Below are 17895 nucleotides of genomic sequence, written 5' to 3'. Positions count from 1 at the left end.
CGAAACCGACTGTGCCGGTGACGAGAACAGACATGCAGACGCCATATCTTGTAAAATTTCTGACCCTTTTTTCTTCTGGGTTCCTCTCTGATGTCTCTTTTTCTTTGTTTCTCCAAAACCCACAATTGACAAAATTTGGAACCCATTTTTCAGTTGGATTGGATTTGAAAATTTGGGTTTTTGATTTTGATATGCAAAAAGAAAGAGATCGAAGAAGAAAGGTAAACAAGTGCAGATTTTATTTGATTTGGGATATTAAAATATCTACCCCTTCACTCCCCTCCAAACTCATCTCCGCCACTTCCTCCTCCTGCGACCACCGTCTCCTGCTGCTACTGCAACTTCAAATTCTGGGCTTTCAACCAAACCCTCTTCCATTTCGGCAAGACCCATCGCCAGATTCTCAGGGCTTGGTTCTCCGTCAGCGTCGGATTCGGTTTAACCTTGCTCTTCTTCGTCTCCCTCCTCCTCATATGGGAGCTCGGCAGAGCTCTCAATCTTTTTGTATTATTTTATAAATAAAAAAAACTATTATTTTATTGCCTATTGCAGGGTTATTCAAGTGCAACGGTGGAGATGCAAAAGGCAGTTACTGTTCATTAAGGGCAGTTACTGTTCACTGGGTGAATTGAATAGTGAATAGCCTGGGGGGAGCTCTCACGCTGGAGTTGCTTTTAAGATTAAAAGTCGGGTGGAAAAGCGTGAAAAACTCTTGTCCATGGTTCTTCGATACTAGATTCTCCGGAACCAAAAGAATCCTTAAGTAGAATGGGATCGATCTCAACTCAACACCTTTTTCTTGTTGGGACTTCAAGTTATTGGGTGAGCACAACAGGATGGAATTCTATAATTAACCTAAATTTGGGGTGAAAGTTTTTGTCTATCGTTGTCAGTTATAGTAAAATTAGTTATGATTCGGAGAAATGGTTGTTTCACTTGTGACGGACGTCAGCAATTCGAGTTCACTTTAAAAATATGTAAATCAAATACACCGCATGCCAATGTTACATGTAGAAACGTTGCCTACGAGTTTGCTCCATATTTCCTAGGTATAAAGAATTTAATTCGTGGGTGGTTTTTTTTTTCTTTCACTATTTAAATTTCTTTAGACCAACCACTTAGTACTATGATCTAATGATATTTCTTTTCATTTGTAAGTGAGAGGTTTTAGATTTGATTCTCGTTAAAAGCGAATTTGAACCGCATTATTACTAGTTCATTGTGAAATTAAACTCATCCCCATCTCTTTTAGTGTTGATAATATTGTTTGTTAAAAAAAATTCTTTCGAACAAACCCACTTTCTTGCTCATTGGTACAGTTACAATGTTTAATAAATAGAAACTTTTAAGTATGGTCTTCTTATTTACTATTTATCCAGTGCAAACCGACACGAATTGCTCATGTGCATTAGAGCCTCCATTTTCATTTGGATCCACCAAATAGTTTCTGCAAGTGTCTTCATATTTTACACCAATATCTTATGTAACATGTGTGATCTTAGGTAACAAGAAATATTCATAAATAAGGTTATCTTAGACGAGTGGAAAGTGTTGGTGGCCTGATTATTTTATCAGAGAGTGATGCTATGTCTGTAAAATATATGTGTGTTAGGACCACGGATGTTGGCCAAAGAAAGTGAAAGTACGTGGGAGGAGGGTTAATTGGTAAATAAAAATGAGAAAACGAAAAGTGAAATTTATCTTCATGGTTAGGAAATAGTGCTGAAGACATATGTTTGACACAAACATGATGCTTCTGGAAAGTGTTAGCAACACATATTTAGTATGAACAAGAGAAATAGGAATGACATGTATTTGACATGAATATGATACTTTTGTAAAATGCTAATAACTAGTGTTTGGTGTGAACTTGATAGCTATGAAGTGTTAATTGTGATGAAATTAAGGTTCCACCATAAAACCAATTGGCGATATGGGGAGTAACTCAAGACCATATAAGCACATAGCAAACCTTGTCTCTCACCAAAGTGAGGCAACTCTCAACACGACCCCGCACGTGTGACTGATTTTTAAGCCTACATGTGGACAACAATTGGATGACGTGGAGTGCGTGTGGCCGTTTGGCTTCACACGAGGACAACCCGCTCTGATACCATGATGAAATTGAGGTTCCACTATAAAACCAATTGGCGATATGGGGAGTAACTCAAAACTATATAAGCACATAGCAAACATTGTCTCTCACCGATGTGGGACAACTCTCAACAAATTGCACGTGTTTTTTGCAACAAAACATGAGGGTTTCGTAAAATGGTAATGACACGTAATCTAAAGTAGTGGCAATGGCACATATTCAACACGAATGACAATTCTGAAAAATATTGATGGTATGTATTAATATAAAGGAAAACTAATGAAAATGATTTGAAAACTTTGAGTTTTAATGATAAGGACAAAATAAAGGGTAAAGTGAATAATACTAGAATTGACTTTTTAATGTAAAAATATGATTTTTCGTTAAAGTGAACAGTATCTAAACCCTTAAAACTCCCTTACTATAAACCTGCTATTAAACCACGAAGAACAAGAATGATACGGCAATGTCAGATTATTAATATCTGATACAAACTTGACAGTTCTAAAAATGTGCTAATGACTAGCGTTGGACACAAACCAGACAGATCTAGAAGGATTAATCCATCATAGATCCCCACACAAACAGCTAAACAATTCAAATAAAGAACTCAAAGGATCACAAATTGAACACTTTTTACAAATTATATATAAAGAACTCAAGTGATTTCGATAGTCAAACCCCAACTCTCCCCACTTGTTCAAGCATGTATCCGACATAGCAGCAGTCTGTAATCCTGGTCTGACGGCAACACAGTAACTACATACACCCAATACAGCCAGGATGCGGTAAACCAAAAGAAATCCAGCATTAAAATATAGTTAAACTCAGGTAACTAGTTCGAGTACTTTGAATGGGAGTCTACTCAAAAACTGTAAAAATAGCTGCGACACCCACGTTCTTTCATCGTCACCATCCTCACACTCACAGCTCTAACTTCAGCAACCCAACGACACCAGCAGCACAGACAGGCAAGCTCACCATCGAACCACTCCATGCCACCATCACTGATTCAATTCTAAACCCAGCAAAACCATGCAAACCCAGCAAACCATTTCTGGGTTCTCTCGATCCGTACCTCCTCTGCTCCTCCTCCTGCTCTTATGTTCCACCACCGCATCTGGGTTCGGATTAATGGGACCCATCTCGGCCTCCTTCGGCAAAGACGGCTTCTTTTGCGCCATAGACGCCAGTGGCAAGCAGGACGTGGTTTGCTGGGGAAAGAACAGCTCCTCGTCGACGCTGTCTTCGGCGTCTTCATCGTCCTCAGCCTCTTTCGGAAATATTCCGGCGATGGCTGCCCTCTCCGGCGGTGAAGATTTTCTTTGTGGCATTTTAGCTAACACCTCTCTGGCGTATTGTTGGAGCCCCGTTTCTCCGGGTATAGATCTTGTTCCTCCCGTATTCAAGTCCGCTGCGTACTCTCATATTGCTGCTGGGAAGAGCCATGTCTGTGCTATTAGAGGGTCGTATTACTCTGATCACGAATTTGGAACAGTAGATTGTTGGGAAATTTTTGAAACATCGAATAAAAGTTTGAGTTCAAAACAGAGCAATCTGTTTTCTGACCAGGCAATTGCCAATCTTGTGTTCAAAACGGTTGTTTCTGGCGAAGGGTTTAGCTGTGGGGGTGTTAGAGATGGAGGGCTGATTTGTTGGGGACCGAATTCTTCGAATTTAGGCGTTTCGGGTTCGCTACAGAATTTCACAGCTTTAGCTTCAGGGAGGGCCTCAATCTGTGGAGTTTCAGATTTTGGTGAATTGAAATGTTGGGGTGACGCTGATTTGTTGGATGGTCGTCCAAATGGAACTCAGTATGTGTCTTTGGCAGCTGGTGATCACCATTTTTGTGGGATTCGACACGACAATCATAGAGTTGAGTGTTGGGGCATGTTTAACTCCTCCTTGATTCCAAAGACTTCCGGGTTTTTGGCGATTGCCTCATCGGATTATACCACTTGTGGGATCAGGGAAGATGATTTGGTGATTGATTGTTGGGATACCAATGCAACTTCATCCCCGCCGGAGTATGATCCTCCATTGGAATTGTGCAGTCCAGGTCTTTGCACTCGTGGTTCTTGTGGCCAAGGGGAGTTTGCTTTCAATGCTAGCATACTCAATGAGGTGGATTTGACAAGCTTGTGTGTTCGAAAAGATCTCACGATTTGTTCCTCGTGCGGGTCAAATTGTTCCGAAGGATTCTTCTTGTCTAGTTCATGTAGTGAACATGCTGATCGAGTGTGCACAGCTTGCTCTCTTTGCCAAAACAGCTCTTGTTGGAATGTTTGTGGGCTTCAAACTCCTCCAGAAATGAGGAAGAAGCTTTGGAATCATGTGCGTAGGTTGGTGATCATATTCGGGTCTTCTGCTTTGGGGTTTTTGTTGATATTAACTTGTTGGTGCCTTCTTCCCCATTTAACAACTTCTCGAAAAAAAGAAGGGACACAAAAGCAGTTTAAATCTTGCATTGGGAAAGCAGAGTTGGAAGCTGACAATAATAAGGATTCAAATCCTTCTCTATCCGTGGTTCCCTGTCCTGGGATGGCTCAAGTGTTCCGGCTCTCAGAACTAAGAGACGCCACCAACGGATTCAAGGAGTTTAATGAGCTTGGCAGGGGAAATTATGGCTTTGTTTACAAAGCTGTGCTAGCAGATGAACAGCAAGTTGCAGTCAAGAGAGCAAATGCTGCTACTATAATTCACACAAATAGTCGGGACTTCGAAATGGAATTAGAGGTCCTTTGCAAAATCCGCCACTGTAACATTGTGAACTTGTTGGGTTACTGCTCGGAGATGGGAGAAAGGTTGCTTGTGTACGAGTATATGGCCCATGGGACGCTTTATGACCATCTCCATGGTGGCCTTTCTTCCCCGAATTGGAGCCTCCGGTTGAAAATTTCAATGCAGGCGGCTAAGGGGCTTGAGTACCTTCACAAGGAATCCGTGCCTCCCATTGTTCATCGCAACGTCAAGACCTCAAACATTCTTTTGGACGCTGAATGGAATGCACGAATTGCAGATTTCGGACTCCTTACATCTAATGACAAGGATGTCAACGGAGATTTAGCCAGCGATGTTTACAACTTTGGAATAGTACTGCTGGAGATCCTCACTGGAAGGAAAGCTTATGACAGAGATTACACTCTGCCAAGTATAGTCGAATGGGCACTGCCTCTAATCAAACAGAACAAGGCAGCTGCCATAATCGATCGTTATATAGCTCTTCCGAGAAATGTTGAGCCTTTGCTTAAGCTTGCTGATATAGCAGGACTGGCTGTAAAGGAAAATCCAATCGAGCGTCCTACAATGTCGGATATTGCATCTTGGTTGGAGCACATTGTGAAAGATGGTTTGACCTTGTAATTTCTGAACCAGGTCGCTGGCAATTCGTCAAAGATCAATTGAGCAAAGATTGTTACACTTGTTTCAGTAAGTACTGCTCTAATCTTCCTCAATTGTACATCTATTTATGAGCTGCTTGTAAATGAAGTGATTAATCTTCTTTCTTCGTTTCTGATTATTTCCCTTAATCCGCACAAAGTGAAGGGAAGACTACCTTTGTACTTTCAGTTTTCCACATGAAACTTGATTTAATTATTTGCCTTCTCAAGTAAAACATTGGAGAGCCATAAGGACCCCATTTCCCATCGTTGCGTTTTGTATTAACATCTCCCATTTCTTTTGTGTATTTTATCCAGACGATAACAATGTTCTGATTTAAATTTTTTAACTATCGTCATCATTGTACTTCGATGTTTTCGTTCATATTATTCATTGATTGCACAATATGTAGTAATTAAACCAGATGTAGTTACTAAAATCAAGCAATGTCAGCTCCATAGGTTCTACTTATGATACACTTGCACAAAAGATTTCTCTGATTTAAGGGGTATTGAGTCATTCACTGCATTATCTATTATCTCTTTCAACCGCAATATTTCGATCATCTGATATCTGCACAAAAGTTTTTACCAGGATACCTTGTGCAACTCAGAAATGTGAAAACTACAGCATCTTCTGAACTGAAGCACTCATACGACGATGGGTTTCAGAAGGGAAAAACAACCTTATCTTTGTGATGCACAAAAGAATGAAAGATCTCAGAAACCTTGTGGGAAAAGATTTGCAACCTCATCTGTCACTTTTGCATTGCAGCTTCTCTTAAAGGCCCGCAGCAGTGGCCGTGCAAACCATAACCAAGTTGAAGACAAAAAATAGAAGAGGTAATTGGCCTTTCAGATGGATAGTGCTTTGTTGACGAGATGAGCTTGTTTTGTGCAATTTGCCAACTCAAAAGCTTGGCATTTGAATTGATTGGTTCCTGAGCTGAGGAAATAGTGGGTAAAAAAGACTCCTCCACTACTAGTTAAGTAGTGCTTCACAGTTCTCACTTCTCATACTCTAAAAGGGCATGTTCTAGTGACTTGAGCCTCTATCTTGGCTTCGGAATTGGGGGACCATCAAGGGTAATGCTAGATAGACCAAATTTTTAAATCAAATTTGCAAACCAAATAACGTGTCACCAATAAGAAATAAGCACGTTAATCAATACTTAAGTAATACTCCACATTATTTGGTTTATAAAATTTGGTCTACCTAGCATTACCCAGTCATCACGTGAGGTGAGGAAGGTAGTGTCATGCCCCAATCCCAACATACGTCCAGGATCGACATGTGACGTCATCAAGTATCCGTATATCCAACAGACCCCACCTCCGAGATATGTACAAAGCATAATTCAAGATTCGAATTGCGTAGTAATTTTCGTGTACTTTATAGTTGCATCTAACCTCCTCAGTTAGATTGCCTACATACCCTAAAGAGGAATCAAGTCATTCGTGGTTCACCATTCACCACACTCCGACGTTTATCACAATACGTTCAAGCAGAAAAGCATAGCATTCCTCAATCAATCATTTGGACTTGACAAGCATGAATTATTCGATTCAAGCTACAATACGAACCCACATGACAATCAAGGTTTCTATTTCCTCCATCATATAAATTACTATGTTTCAACATAAAATCGCAATTCATAGCATGTAATATATCAAAGAATCAACAAAGCACAATAGTATCCTCTAGTCACATTGATCAACTAATTTAATCGTATTAATAACAATTATATCCAACATCATTCCACAATCACTTCAAGTAACCAATTCCATGAATCAAGGAGGCACGATATTAACATTTAATTATGTTAATCAATAAACAAGATCACATATCAATGCACGAAATTTAATAAAGGAATTCTACATAATTCCCTGCCTGGATTCCAAGTAATAACATGATAATTCTAATTTCAAAACATGACGTCTACTGTGAGTAATTCCTACTCACTCGAATCTAGGGTCGAACTAACTTTATGGAAATGAGCAAGAGTAGGGATTCCAAACCACTCAATAAAATCGAACCCGAAATATAATCACCTATCGGAATGTATTGAGTACAACTAATCCTCATCACCCCTAGTGTAACATCCCACATCGCCCAGGGGAGTGATCCTTAAATGTATATTCCCATCTCTACCTAGCACGAGGCTTTTTGGGAGCTCACTGGCTTCGGGTTCCGTAGCAACTCTGAAGTTAAGCGAGAAAGGGGCTAGAGCAATCCCATGATGGGTGACTCACTAGGAAGTTGCTCGTGAGTTCCCAAAAACAAAACCGTGAGGGAATGGTAAGCCCAAAGTGGACAATATCGTGCTACGGTGATGGAGCGGGCCTGGGAAGTGATCCGCCCGGAGCCGGGATGTGACAATTGGTATCAAAGCCTAACCCTGGCCGCGTGTGTGCCGACGAGGACGTCGGGCCCCTAAGGGGGTAGATTGTAACATCCCACATCGCCCAGGGGAGTGATCCTTAAATGTATATTCCCATCTCTACCTAGCACGATGCCTTTTGGGAGCTCACTGGCTTCGGGTTCCGTAGGAACTCCGAAGTTAAGCAAGAAGGGGGCTAGAGCAATCCCAAGATGGGTGACCCACTGGGAAGTTGCTCGTGAGTTCCCAAAAACAAAACCGTGAGGGAATGGTAAGCCCAAAGCGGACAATATTGTGCTACAGTGGTGGAGCGGGCCTGGGAAGTGATCCGCCCCGGGCCGGGATGTGACACCTAGAATGCATATGGTCCCCCATCGCAGATATACCAAGCAGAACCATAAGCATAATTTCATCATGCAGGTAGTGATCACCCATAGTAGATATACCAAGCATGATCACCCCTGAATACGTATGGTGCCCCAACGCGGATATACTAAGCAGGACCATATCCTAACTCTAGGTGGTGATCACCCAAGGCGGATATACCAAGCATGATCACTTCTAGAATGCGTATGGTCTCCCAACGCGGATATACCAAGCAGAACCATATGCATAGTCTAATAACGTAGGCAATGATCACCCAATGCGGATATACCAAGCATGATCACCCCTAACAGTCTCCCAATGTGGATATACCAAGCAAGACTATTTCCTATAACTCTAGGTAGTGATCACCCAACGCGGATATACCAACCATGATCACTCCTATAATGCGTATGGTCCCCCAATGCGGATATACCAAGTAGAACCATAACATAATCTCATTGTACAGGTAGTGATCACCCAACGCAGATATACCAAGCAGGACCATCCATGTACCACTACTGCATGGTGCAGTAAATTCAACTCACAACCTACTCACAACTCAACCCTTATGAGTTACAACGTAGTCACCTACACCATCAACTTCTCATGGCCACCAACTAATATGTCACACAAGCATATAAGTTCTACCGAATACATCTAATAGGATTCTAGGATCACATTGTCATAACATTTATCATACTTATCATTCACATTATTAAGAAGATAACTAAACACGTATGTGTGTGTGTGTGTGTGTATCACAATATGATGTCCTATACACGTAAACCAATGTATAAATCATTTGGGATAACCACTAACCCATATAGGCCCACTAAGCCCTACATAGACTTTAGAAATATACATTTTAATATTTAAGATCATTTCGTAGCCTATTGACCAAAAGTCAAGTCTCTATCAAGGGTGTGGTCCACAACCTTATACAAATCAATTTGGAACATCCACCCATGGATTTCCGATCCGTAACATCCCAAGGTTCTCATTAGTCTTCTAGAATAATATTCTAAAATTTTAGAATGATTTAACGGTCGGATCTCCTCCAATTGCTAGAATTAGGTTACTATCAACGTTTGGTTTTACAAACTTAGAAATTCAATTTGGGAAGATCCGTATGTCGGATTCCCAATCCATTAGTTCCTATTGTCCTCAAATAGTATGTACTATAAAGTATTAAGGTTTAGTGACTATCCAACGGTCGAATCGTCTAATCATAAAATGGTCAGATGGCCTAATATTCCATACTAGGTTCAAACTATCAAACTACGTTAAATGGTTATCAAATTTGAAATCAAAACATCGAATTTAACTTAAAAAGGCAGTGTCGGCCCACTAGCCACGTGCCGCCACGGGTGGCAGTTTCCGGCGAACGGAAACCCAATTTTCCGACTAAATCTAAAAATTACCAAATTTTACAGAAGTATAAAACAAGTCAAGGAGAACAATTTTCATATTGGGTCGAGGCCCAGTTTGGCCGGGAAGTCACCTGAATTCGCTTCGATCCGTCGAAAACCCTAAAATGAGTGAACTTCAATTCAACATCAAAACGACCTCCAACTCCCTGATCTTGGCATGGGTTTTGTTCTTGGTCTCAAGAAGGTTTGAATGATGGTGGTGGTCGATGGTGGTGGCCTTAGAAATAGCGGATTGCCGTTGTGGGTGCCCTCGAAGTCGTCAGCTTCGATCCTTGCCAAATCGAGGCCAAGGACCCTCGGATTTTTGGTGGAAAAGAGAGAATGGAGGTCAGGTTTGTGTACATAGGTAAGGGTTGGGTAGAATTCATCAGAAAAACCGACGAAAATCACTGGAATTGGCTACCCAGTACTGGGTATGCCGTCTAGTTATCCAGGTTGGCTGCTGCTCCTCTTTTCTCTTTTCCCTCCTTTTTCTCCCTCATCTCTCATTTTCCCCCTCTCTTGCTACCACCTACTAGCTTCTAATTATTTTATTTAATTTTTTTTTCAACAACTAAAACGTCTCTAATTTCTTTGTTTCAACTTCGATTCGTGAACGGTTTTCGCCTACGCGCTCGTAAAATTGAACTCTATCCAATTATACTTAGTGTGACCCTATAAAGTCCACGAATTTTAATGATTACTGACCAAAATTCAAACTTCATGATTAGTTCAGTTAAAAGTCTAAATTCAAATAAATTAATATAAATTCTCTAAAAATAATATAGAAAATCTCAATAATACAAATACGTAGATTATAACAGTGAAATCCAAGAACGGGATTTCATAGGTAGAGTCAGTTCGGATGCCAACACCTGTCACCGCTCCATTTTCTGGTCGGTTTAGATGGCTGGCACATGATTTTCGCTTGAATTTTAGATTAATCACTTACATTAACGACTCAATAAGAGAATTTCTATGTTAGAGATCATTTGGATGCCGTCACTAGTGTGCCAATAGTACAACTTTTGCTAAGCTTGGTCGACCAACACATGTTTCTCGCTTAGATTTTAGTTAAATCTCACATTAATGTTCGGATAAGAGAAATTATACATGGCATACATATAATGAGACTTTTGTAAACCATTTATTCAAGTAAATAATGGGGCGTTACATTATAGGGAATGATTTATGCACACAATTTTTCACATTTTCCACACCATCTTATCATTGGATTAAGCAAACAAATGAGAATCAATAGTCAGCGTACAAAGGTAAAAAAAGGTGTGCATAAATCATTTGTCAAGTTAATTTTTTTTTTTCTACAACAATTTATTTACACCTAAAATGAGGGAATAGATTTACCCTTTTCTATATTTAAACTTTTGTCTGGGGTGAAAATTTCTATATTTAACTTAAAATTCTTATTGGTTAAATTTATGGTAAATTACATAATACCCCTTCAGGTTTGAGGTCTATTATAACGCCATACAGTATCTTTAAAACATTTCACTTTCATACCTCACGTACTATTTTATTTCAAAATAATACCTCCATTACATTTTCCATTCATTGATCCGTTAAGCGCTGACGTGACTACCAAATATGTGCTACGTGGCAAAAAAAAAAATTAAAAAAAACATGAATCTTCTAAATAAATAAATAAAAAGTACTTAGAAAACGCAGACGCCACCCCTGCAACCTCTCCCCACCCTTTTTCTCCCTCCCAAGCCTCCCAACCACCTCCTTCTCCTCCACTTTCTTCACCTCCCCTCCCATCCAAAAACCCACCTCACCCCCACCCTCACCTTCCCCAAGCCCTTTCTCCTCTTCACCCCCACCCATTTCCCCCCGCACCCACCCTCCCTCCTCTACACAGCCCACTCCTTAAATCCACACCCATTCCTCCAATTTTCACCTCACAAACCCGGCGATGGCAACATAGACGGGATCTGGGTTTTTTTTTTTTTTTTTTTTTTTCTGGGTTGAAGGTAGGGGGTTGGGTGAAGAAGATGAAGATGGGGGAGAAGAGAGGGAAGGAGGAGGGGGGGATGACGAACTGAAGGGGTTTTTTTTTTTTCTTTTTTTGTTATTTTTCTGGGTTGTAGGGGAAAGAAGATGAAGATGGGGGAGAAGAGATGAGGAGGAGGAGGGGGGAAGACGAACTAAAGGGCTTTTTTTTTTTTTTTTCCTGGGTTGCAAAGGGAAGAAGATGAAGATGGGGGAGAAGAGAGGAGGAGGAGGGGGGGAGAGAGGTGCATCTGCGTGGGTCATGGGGAATAAGGTTTCTTGGTTTGGGGGTTGCAGGTAGGTGTGTTTCAGCTTTTGTTTTGTTTTGTTTTGTTTTGTTTTTTTAGATGTTTTAGGTTTTTTTTTTTTTTAAATTAAATTTTTTTTTTTGTCATGTGACACACATTTGGCAACCATGTTAGCGTTTAACGGATCAATAGATGGAAAATGTAATGGAGGTATTATTTTGAAATAAAATAGTACGTGAGGTATGAAAGTGAAATGTTTTAAAGATGTTGTATGGGGTTATAATAGACCTCAAACCTGAGAGGATATTATGTAATTTACCCTTAAATTTACTGTTATAATGTATTTTGCCTCAAGCTGGACATGCTTCATTAGTTACCACTGTCTCTGCAGCAGTTTATGTAACTTTAGACACTGTAAATAACAGAAAAAAGCTCAACATCTATGCTGGTTTTTCACATTAATTTACTGGGAGGTAACTTTGTACACGTATTTTGCAAACGTACTATCAACAACAGCAAGAAGCAAAGAAAAACCACCCCCAAAATCCCACAAACAATTAAACAATGTAAACCCCAGAGAAAAAAATTGGTTGTCTGAGTACCATATACTAAAAAGACATCCAACAAAAATCAATGGCTCTGCAGGCTTCACTCACATGGTTATAAGGGCAGCATATAGTCTTCAGATTTACAATGGTTTTATGTGCTGCTAGCTGTGGAGGCCTTGGAGACTGTGGAGACTGTGGAGGCCTTGGAGAAAGTGCTCAGATCATTTGAGTTATCTTGCCTCATTTTGATATCCATGAAATCCGAAACAAGCCCGGGTTGCGAAATATGAGAGTCCTTGATGACTTCATCTCCGGACAACATCTCAACCGCCTTTGACATCCGTGGCCGGTGGTTGGCCTTTTCTTGCACGCAAAGAAGTCCTACCTTCAAGAACCGAATGGCTTCATCCGTAGGAAAGTTCATCTGAAGTGTAGGATCAACTAGTTGTGCAAGGTTTCCATCCTTGTGCGCTTCCCATACCTGCAAGTTCACAAACAACATTGCTTCAGTTCTGAAGTTTAAATCGAAAGTGTGTTCAAGGCTACTAACTAGCTGTTTTGCTTTGCTTCAGTCTAACATTGACTGTTACTGAGGAAGTAGTCTCGCCCAATCCTCTTATATTTATATCAGAAAAATATGTCCAACTATGCCAGCAGTAATTCGATGCTCTAATTTAATTTGTTTACCTTCTGAACCAGGTACTGCTCCCCAAGTTGCAAGTCAAAATCCACAACTGCTCGGCCACTGACAATTTCCAACAACAGCACTCCGAAGCTATAGGTATCTGATTTTCGCGTCAAACGCCCGCTAATAGCGTATTCTGGAGCAAGATAGCCTCTTTTGGATTATCGCGAGACACCCCATTAGCAATGCAGTAGCATTTCAAAGAGTAATCCAATCACAATGCAAGCATATTCAGTGATTCAAAAACAACTTACATTGTCCCGGCTACACGAGTACTAATGTGAGTATGGTTGTCCCGCAACAGCTTCGATAAACCAAAATCACCAACTTTCGGTGTCAAATTCTCATCAAGAAGAATGTTGCTGGATTTAATGTCTCTATGCAGAATGTGAGGATCAACTTCCTCGTGCAGATAGGTGAGTCCTCGAGCTACTCCTATTGAAATACCCCGCCTTGCCTCCCAACTAAATCTCATCCTGTTTTGCTCTCCACCTATTAATCAATATCACATTCTTCATTACTTCATAATTTCAATAACAATCCAGCAAAAATGTGGATTATTCAGTTAGAAATTGAAGAACTAGAAGCAGAGGAATGATTATTTACCAAGTAAAGTGTGTGTGAGGCTATTGTTTTTCATGTAATCATAGACCAAATATCTTGCAGCTCCATCAACACAACACCCTTGAAGCCTAACAAGATTCTCATGTCTGATTACAGACAGAGCAGCTAATTCTGCGATGAACTCCCTCTCTCCTCTCATTGATTCGAGTTCAACGGAAAGCACTTTCACAGCCACAAGGTTCCCATCTCTAAGTTGACCCTTTAGAACTCAATCACAATTAACCCCATATCAGCAAACACAATATATATTACACACACACACACACACACACACACATATGCAATTGTATCAACAATATGCAGAATTTGATGTTGCAGGGTGAGATAAAAACCTTATAAACGGAGCCAAAGCCGCCTTCTCCAAGCTTGTTGGAGGAATGGAAACCATTGGTGGCAGACTTCAATTCCTTGCAGGAGAAAATTCTCAAGTTGTCTGGAATTTGACCATCTGGGTTATATCAAAAAAGTACAAAAAAAGCAATTAAGACCACAGTAAATCGCTGCAAAACCCAAGAACAACAAACCCTAATAATACCTTGCATCCTTCTTTCAATGGCCTTTGTAGGTGAGGAGACGAAGCAATCTTTGCAAGGAAGTGGGAACTTCATGTTCCAGCAGCCGGAAGCACTCTTTTTTTGTTTGTTGGATTATTGCTATTGAATGTGCTTAATCTTAAGCCTTGGGGATAATTACAATGGATTAAAGAGAGAGCACCCCATGAAAGAAGAAGCTTTGGAGGAAGAAAATAAATGGAGACGCAACAATATATTATTGCCGCGGGCGTTTGACCTGATTTTGGCTGCGGACTTCATAGTTTGAGCTTTTCCATTGGAATATTTTCTTGTTGGAGACTTTGCAACGTACTCAATTATATATAGTTGAACCAGCACACCAATGTTTAAGATGAATTCCAGACCCGTATTTCACACGATACGTATTAAATTTGAGTCTTAATTTTGGTGAATCGCACGATGATGGTTAGGAAAATGCGGGAAGACTCACAGCACCCGAAATGATGAACTATCGTAACAAAACCACTAGCTGATCCACTGTTTCAAAAAAAAAATAAAAAATAAAAAATATATATATATACATATACATACATATATATATATATATACATACATATACATACATATATATATATATATATATATATATATAGTTGAAGTTAATTTGCTTGCATGTGTTAAACGCGGCAACAAGTCATGTTATAACTTGTTCGCATTGTGTTGTTTTAAGTTTAAACTCGACTTATTAGCTTATTGTGCCGAATATTGCGTATCAAATTATGTTCACCCATCAACAAATTACGAATAAATTACTTAATAATATCAAATATTTACTAATTAATAATACACTCATTGTCAACCAAAATCCTATGAAATTATCAGTTTAACTCTCTAATTAAAACAGAACATTGATAAGAAATATGAGGCAGAAATGTAATTTCACACAATCAAATTTTGCTTTTTTTTTCAAAATCTCATCTACATGTAATCCTAACATATCTCTAATTAAAAAAAATAAAAATAAATAAATAAATAAAACTTCCCTCTTCCACATTATCTATCACTCTCTTCCTCTCACATTCTATTTCAAAAACAAAAATAAAAAATTTTCTCACATACTTTGTGTGCGTCCATATGCTAGTATTAACGTAAAGATACCGTGTTAGTAGTTTAGTACTATGTTTTTTGAAAAAACCAATGATTGTACCATTTTCTGTATGTGATGAACCATTTTCAACCCGTCCACATATGGCTTGACTCGAACACTTAAATTTTCACAAATGTTCGTATCATGTTATTTGTACAATTTTATCCAAATATGCCCTAACTCGATCACTTAAATTTTCACACGTGTTCGTATCATGTTGTTTTGTACAATTTTATCGAATCTAATATTTATCATGGGTTAGAAAGCTGTTGAACTTAAAAATTACAAAGCCTACGTGGCGCGCAAGTCAAGTAACTAATAAGTCAACTACGTCCTTCGGTTGAATGCGGGGCGCGCCAACTCGTTGGCCAAGTTCGGCAGAGGAGTAAAATTTGTTGATGTTGCATTGAGCGCGTTGCTGACTTCTTTATCTTGCGACTGTGGCCGAGGAAGGAACAAATCTCGGTTTTTGGATTCTCGAACCTGAAGACAAGGCTGCTAGTTCTGCGAAGTTCACAAATCATCGGCGCCGAATTCGGTCACAGTGATTATATTCGTGAGAGTATAAGCACGTCGAATCGACACAAGACTGTACGGACACAAGTGTTCAAAGGTGATGTATGTCTTGATGGTAAATGTGGTTCGGCCGTCAGAATGCTGAACTCTGAAACTCTTTTGTGAGTATCTAATCATAAAATCACTCGGCGTTCAATACGCCGAATGTCATAACTCGTGACACTTTACTTCGCCTAGAAGGCTAATAAGATGACATCTGCCAATAAGGATTTGGAAACCCTTCTCGACCGAGACTTGGATAGGTAACCAGTCGGCCTCGACGCAGTGCTATTTATCCAAACTGAAGGTGCTTCTCGATCGACTGATTCTACGGCGACCGTGCTGTTTATCCAAACTGAAGATGTTCGTTGGTTGCCTTCACAGTGCTGTTTATCCAAACTGAAGATGTGTCGGCGGGAAAAAGAAAACAAAAAATCTCAAAATGTTTAAGAGGTTTTGCGCAGGGCAGTTGTGTGTTGAATTGGAGCCCCTTCAATTGTTGCATGATGTCTTGTATTTATAGCACCAAATCCTTTAAGATCGAGTCAAAATCATATTTGGTTTGGGACTTCTTGTTCTGTTCCAACTCTACTTCGACCAATCCTACCCCTATTAGGACTTTGAACTCACCCCCTTCTTGAGGCTATATTCATTGTTGGTCGAGAATCCAAATTGCACTAGGACTTCTTCGACCCCTTTGCTTATCCGAACTACTCCTTCTTTCGATAGGACTCGACCATCCTTGCTGAATGGCTCGGGATCACCAAGCAACCTATAGTATATTTGAAACAGCTTTGGGCCGAGCATAAACCTACACTCAGCCCAACAATATTATTTTGGGTCCAAACAAAAGCAAAAGGCATAGTTTGATCAAACAAAAAATTTCCTTTTCATTCATTTTAATGTCTTATGGATGCCATTACAAATTAATTCATCAATATATAGGAAATCTTTAAGAGAAAGAATTTCCATTTATTTTTTTATATATAAAAATAAGGATTAGTTGTGGGATCCACACTACATCGAACTTTAACGATCCGAACTGTCTATTTTTTAAGTTGCACCTAATAGATCATCATTGCAAAATATTAGCCAAATCGGAAATGTTTAAGACATCTAATTGGGTTCAAAGAAATTATAGAATACTTTGTTATATAATAAACAACGAAATTTTATCTTGATAATTAAATAGGTAAATGATTTTGGATTGAATTGAATTTTTGACAGTTCGGATCGTTGAAGTTCGATGTAGAGTGAGCCTCACACCAAATCCCCATTGTTTGAAAAAAAAAATTAGAATCTCTTTGCACAAAGGGCCCATATATATATATATATTAACAAACGATATTATCTATTTTAAGGGGAGGGAGGTGAGCTTAGCATCACAATAGGTTAGCAATAATGTGGTTCAGATTCGTCTTTGGTGAGAATCAAACACAAGACCTCTCACAAGTAGAGATGAATACCACTAGACCGTAATACTAAGTAACATTTATCAATATATATTGACTTGAATAAGAATTTTTTTTTCTTATGCAAAAAAGCAATTTCATATGTACTTACGTAGGTGCAAATGAAAACACATTTGATAACTATACAAGTTTTCAAAGTGCGATTCAACACGCTTAAAAGAGGCAAAAAGGTACTTAAAACGTGCAAAGAACGGGACACGAGATCCCCCCCACACCCCCCGACTGCTTGGAAGCCAATTGAATTGTTCATACAGATTTATTCTTTCGAAGGTCTTTGGAGAAGACTACTCAAATAAAGGCTTGAATTTTCCAAGGACTTGGATTGTCTACCCTCTCCATTCTATACCCTTTCTATTTCCTTTTATATTGTGTGGTTACAGTTAAGTTACATCAACATTTTATATTGATTTTTTTATAGAAATAATAAGACAAAAAGCAATGAGAATATAAAATGTTAACGTAG

The 17895-nt window shown here is 39.4% G+C and overlaps 2 protein-coding genes across 2 annotated transcripts; one reads left to right on the top strand and one right to left on the bottom strand.

Moving 5' to 3' along the window:
* Positions 1-2682: 2682 nt before the first annotated feature.
* LOC103940622 (serine/threonine-protein kinase-like protein CCR1) lies at positions 2683-5690 on the top strand. The gene has a single exon (XM_018645846.2). The coding sequence runs from the start codon at positions 3131-3133 to the stop codon at positions 5456-5458; it is 2328 nt and encodes a 775-aa protein (XP_018501362.2). The 5' UTR covers positions 2683-3130; the 3' UTR covers positions 5459-5690.
* Positions 5691-12317: 6627 nt separating this feature from the next.
* LOC103940620 (putative serine/threonine-protein kinase) lies at positions 12318-14592 on the bottom strand. The gene is made up of 6 exons (XM_009350770.3): positions 14282-14592; positions 14079-14194; positions 13729-13945; positions 13377-13614; positions 13125-13275; positions 12318-12918 (listed from the first exon to the last, which is right to left on the bottom strand). The coding sequence occupies exons 1-6, from the start codon at positions 14352-14354 to the stop codon at positions 12589-12591; spliced, it is 1125 nt and encodes a 374-aa protein (XP_009349045.1). The 5' UTR covers positions 14355-14592; the 3' UTR covers positions 12318-12588.
* Between the last annotated feature and the right edge of the window lie 3303 nt (positions 14593-17895).

The sequence above is a fragment of a genome, unplaced genomic scaffold, assembly GCF_019419815.1.
Source record: "Pyrus x bretschneideri cultivar Hongxiangsu unplaced genomic scaffold, Pyrus_bretschneideri_v1 Contig94, whole genome shotgun sequence".
NCBI lineage: Eukaryota > Viridiplantae > Streptophyta > Magnoliopsida > Rosales > Rosaceae > Pyrus > Pyrus x bretschneideri.
Note: the sequence above shows the minus strand (reverse complement) of the source record. Positions and strands in the feature narration are given on the sequence as shown.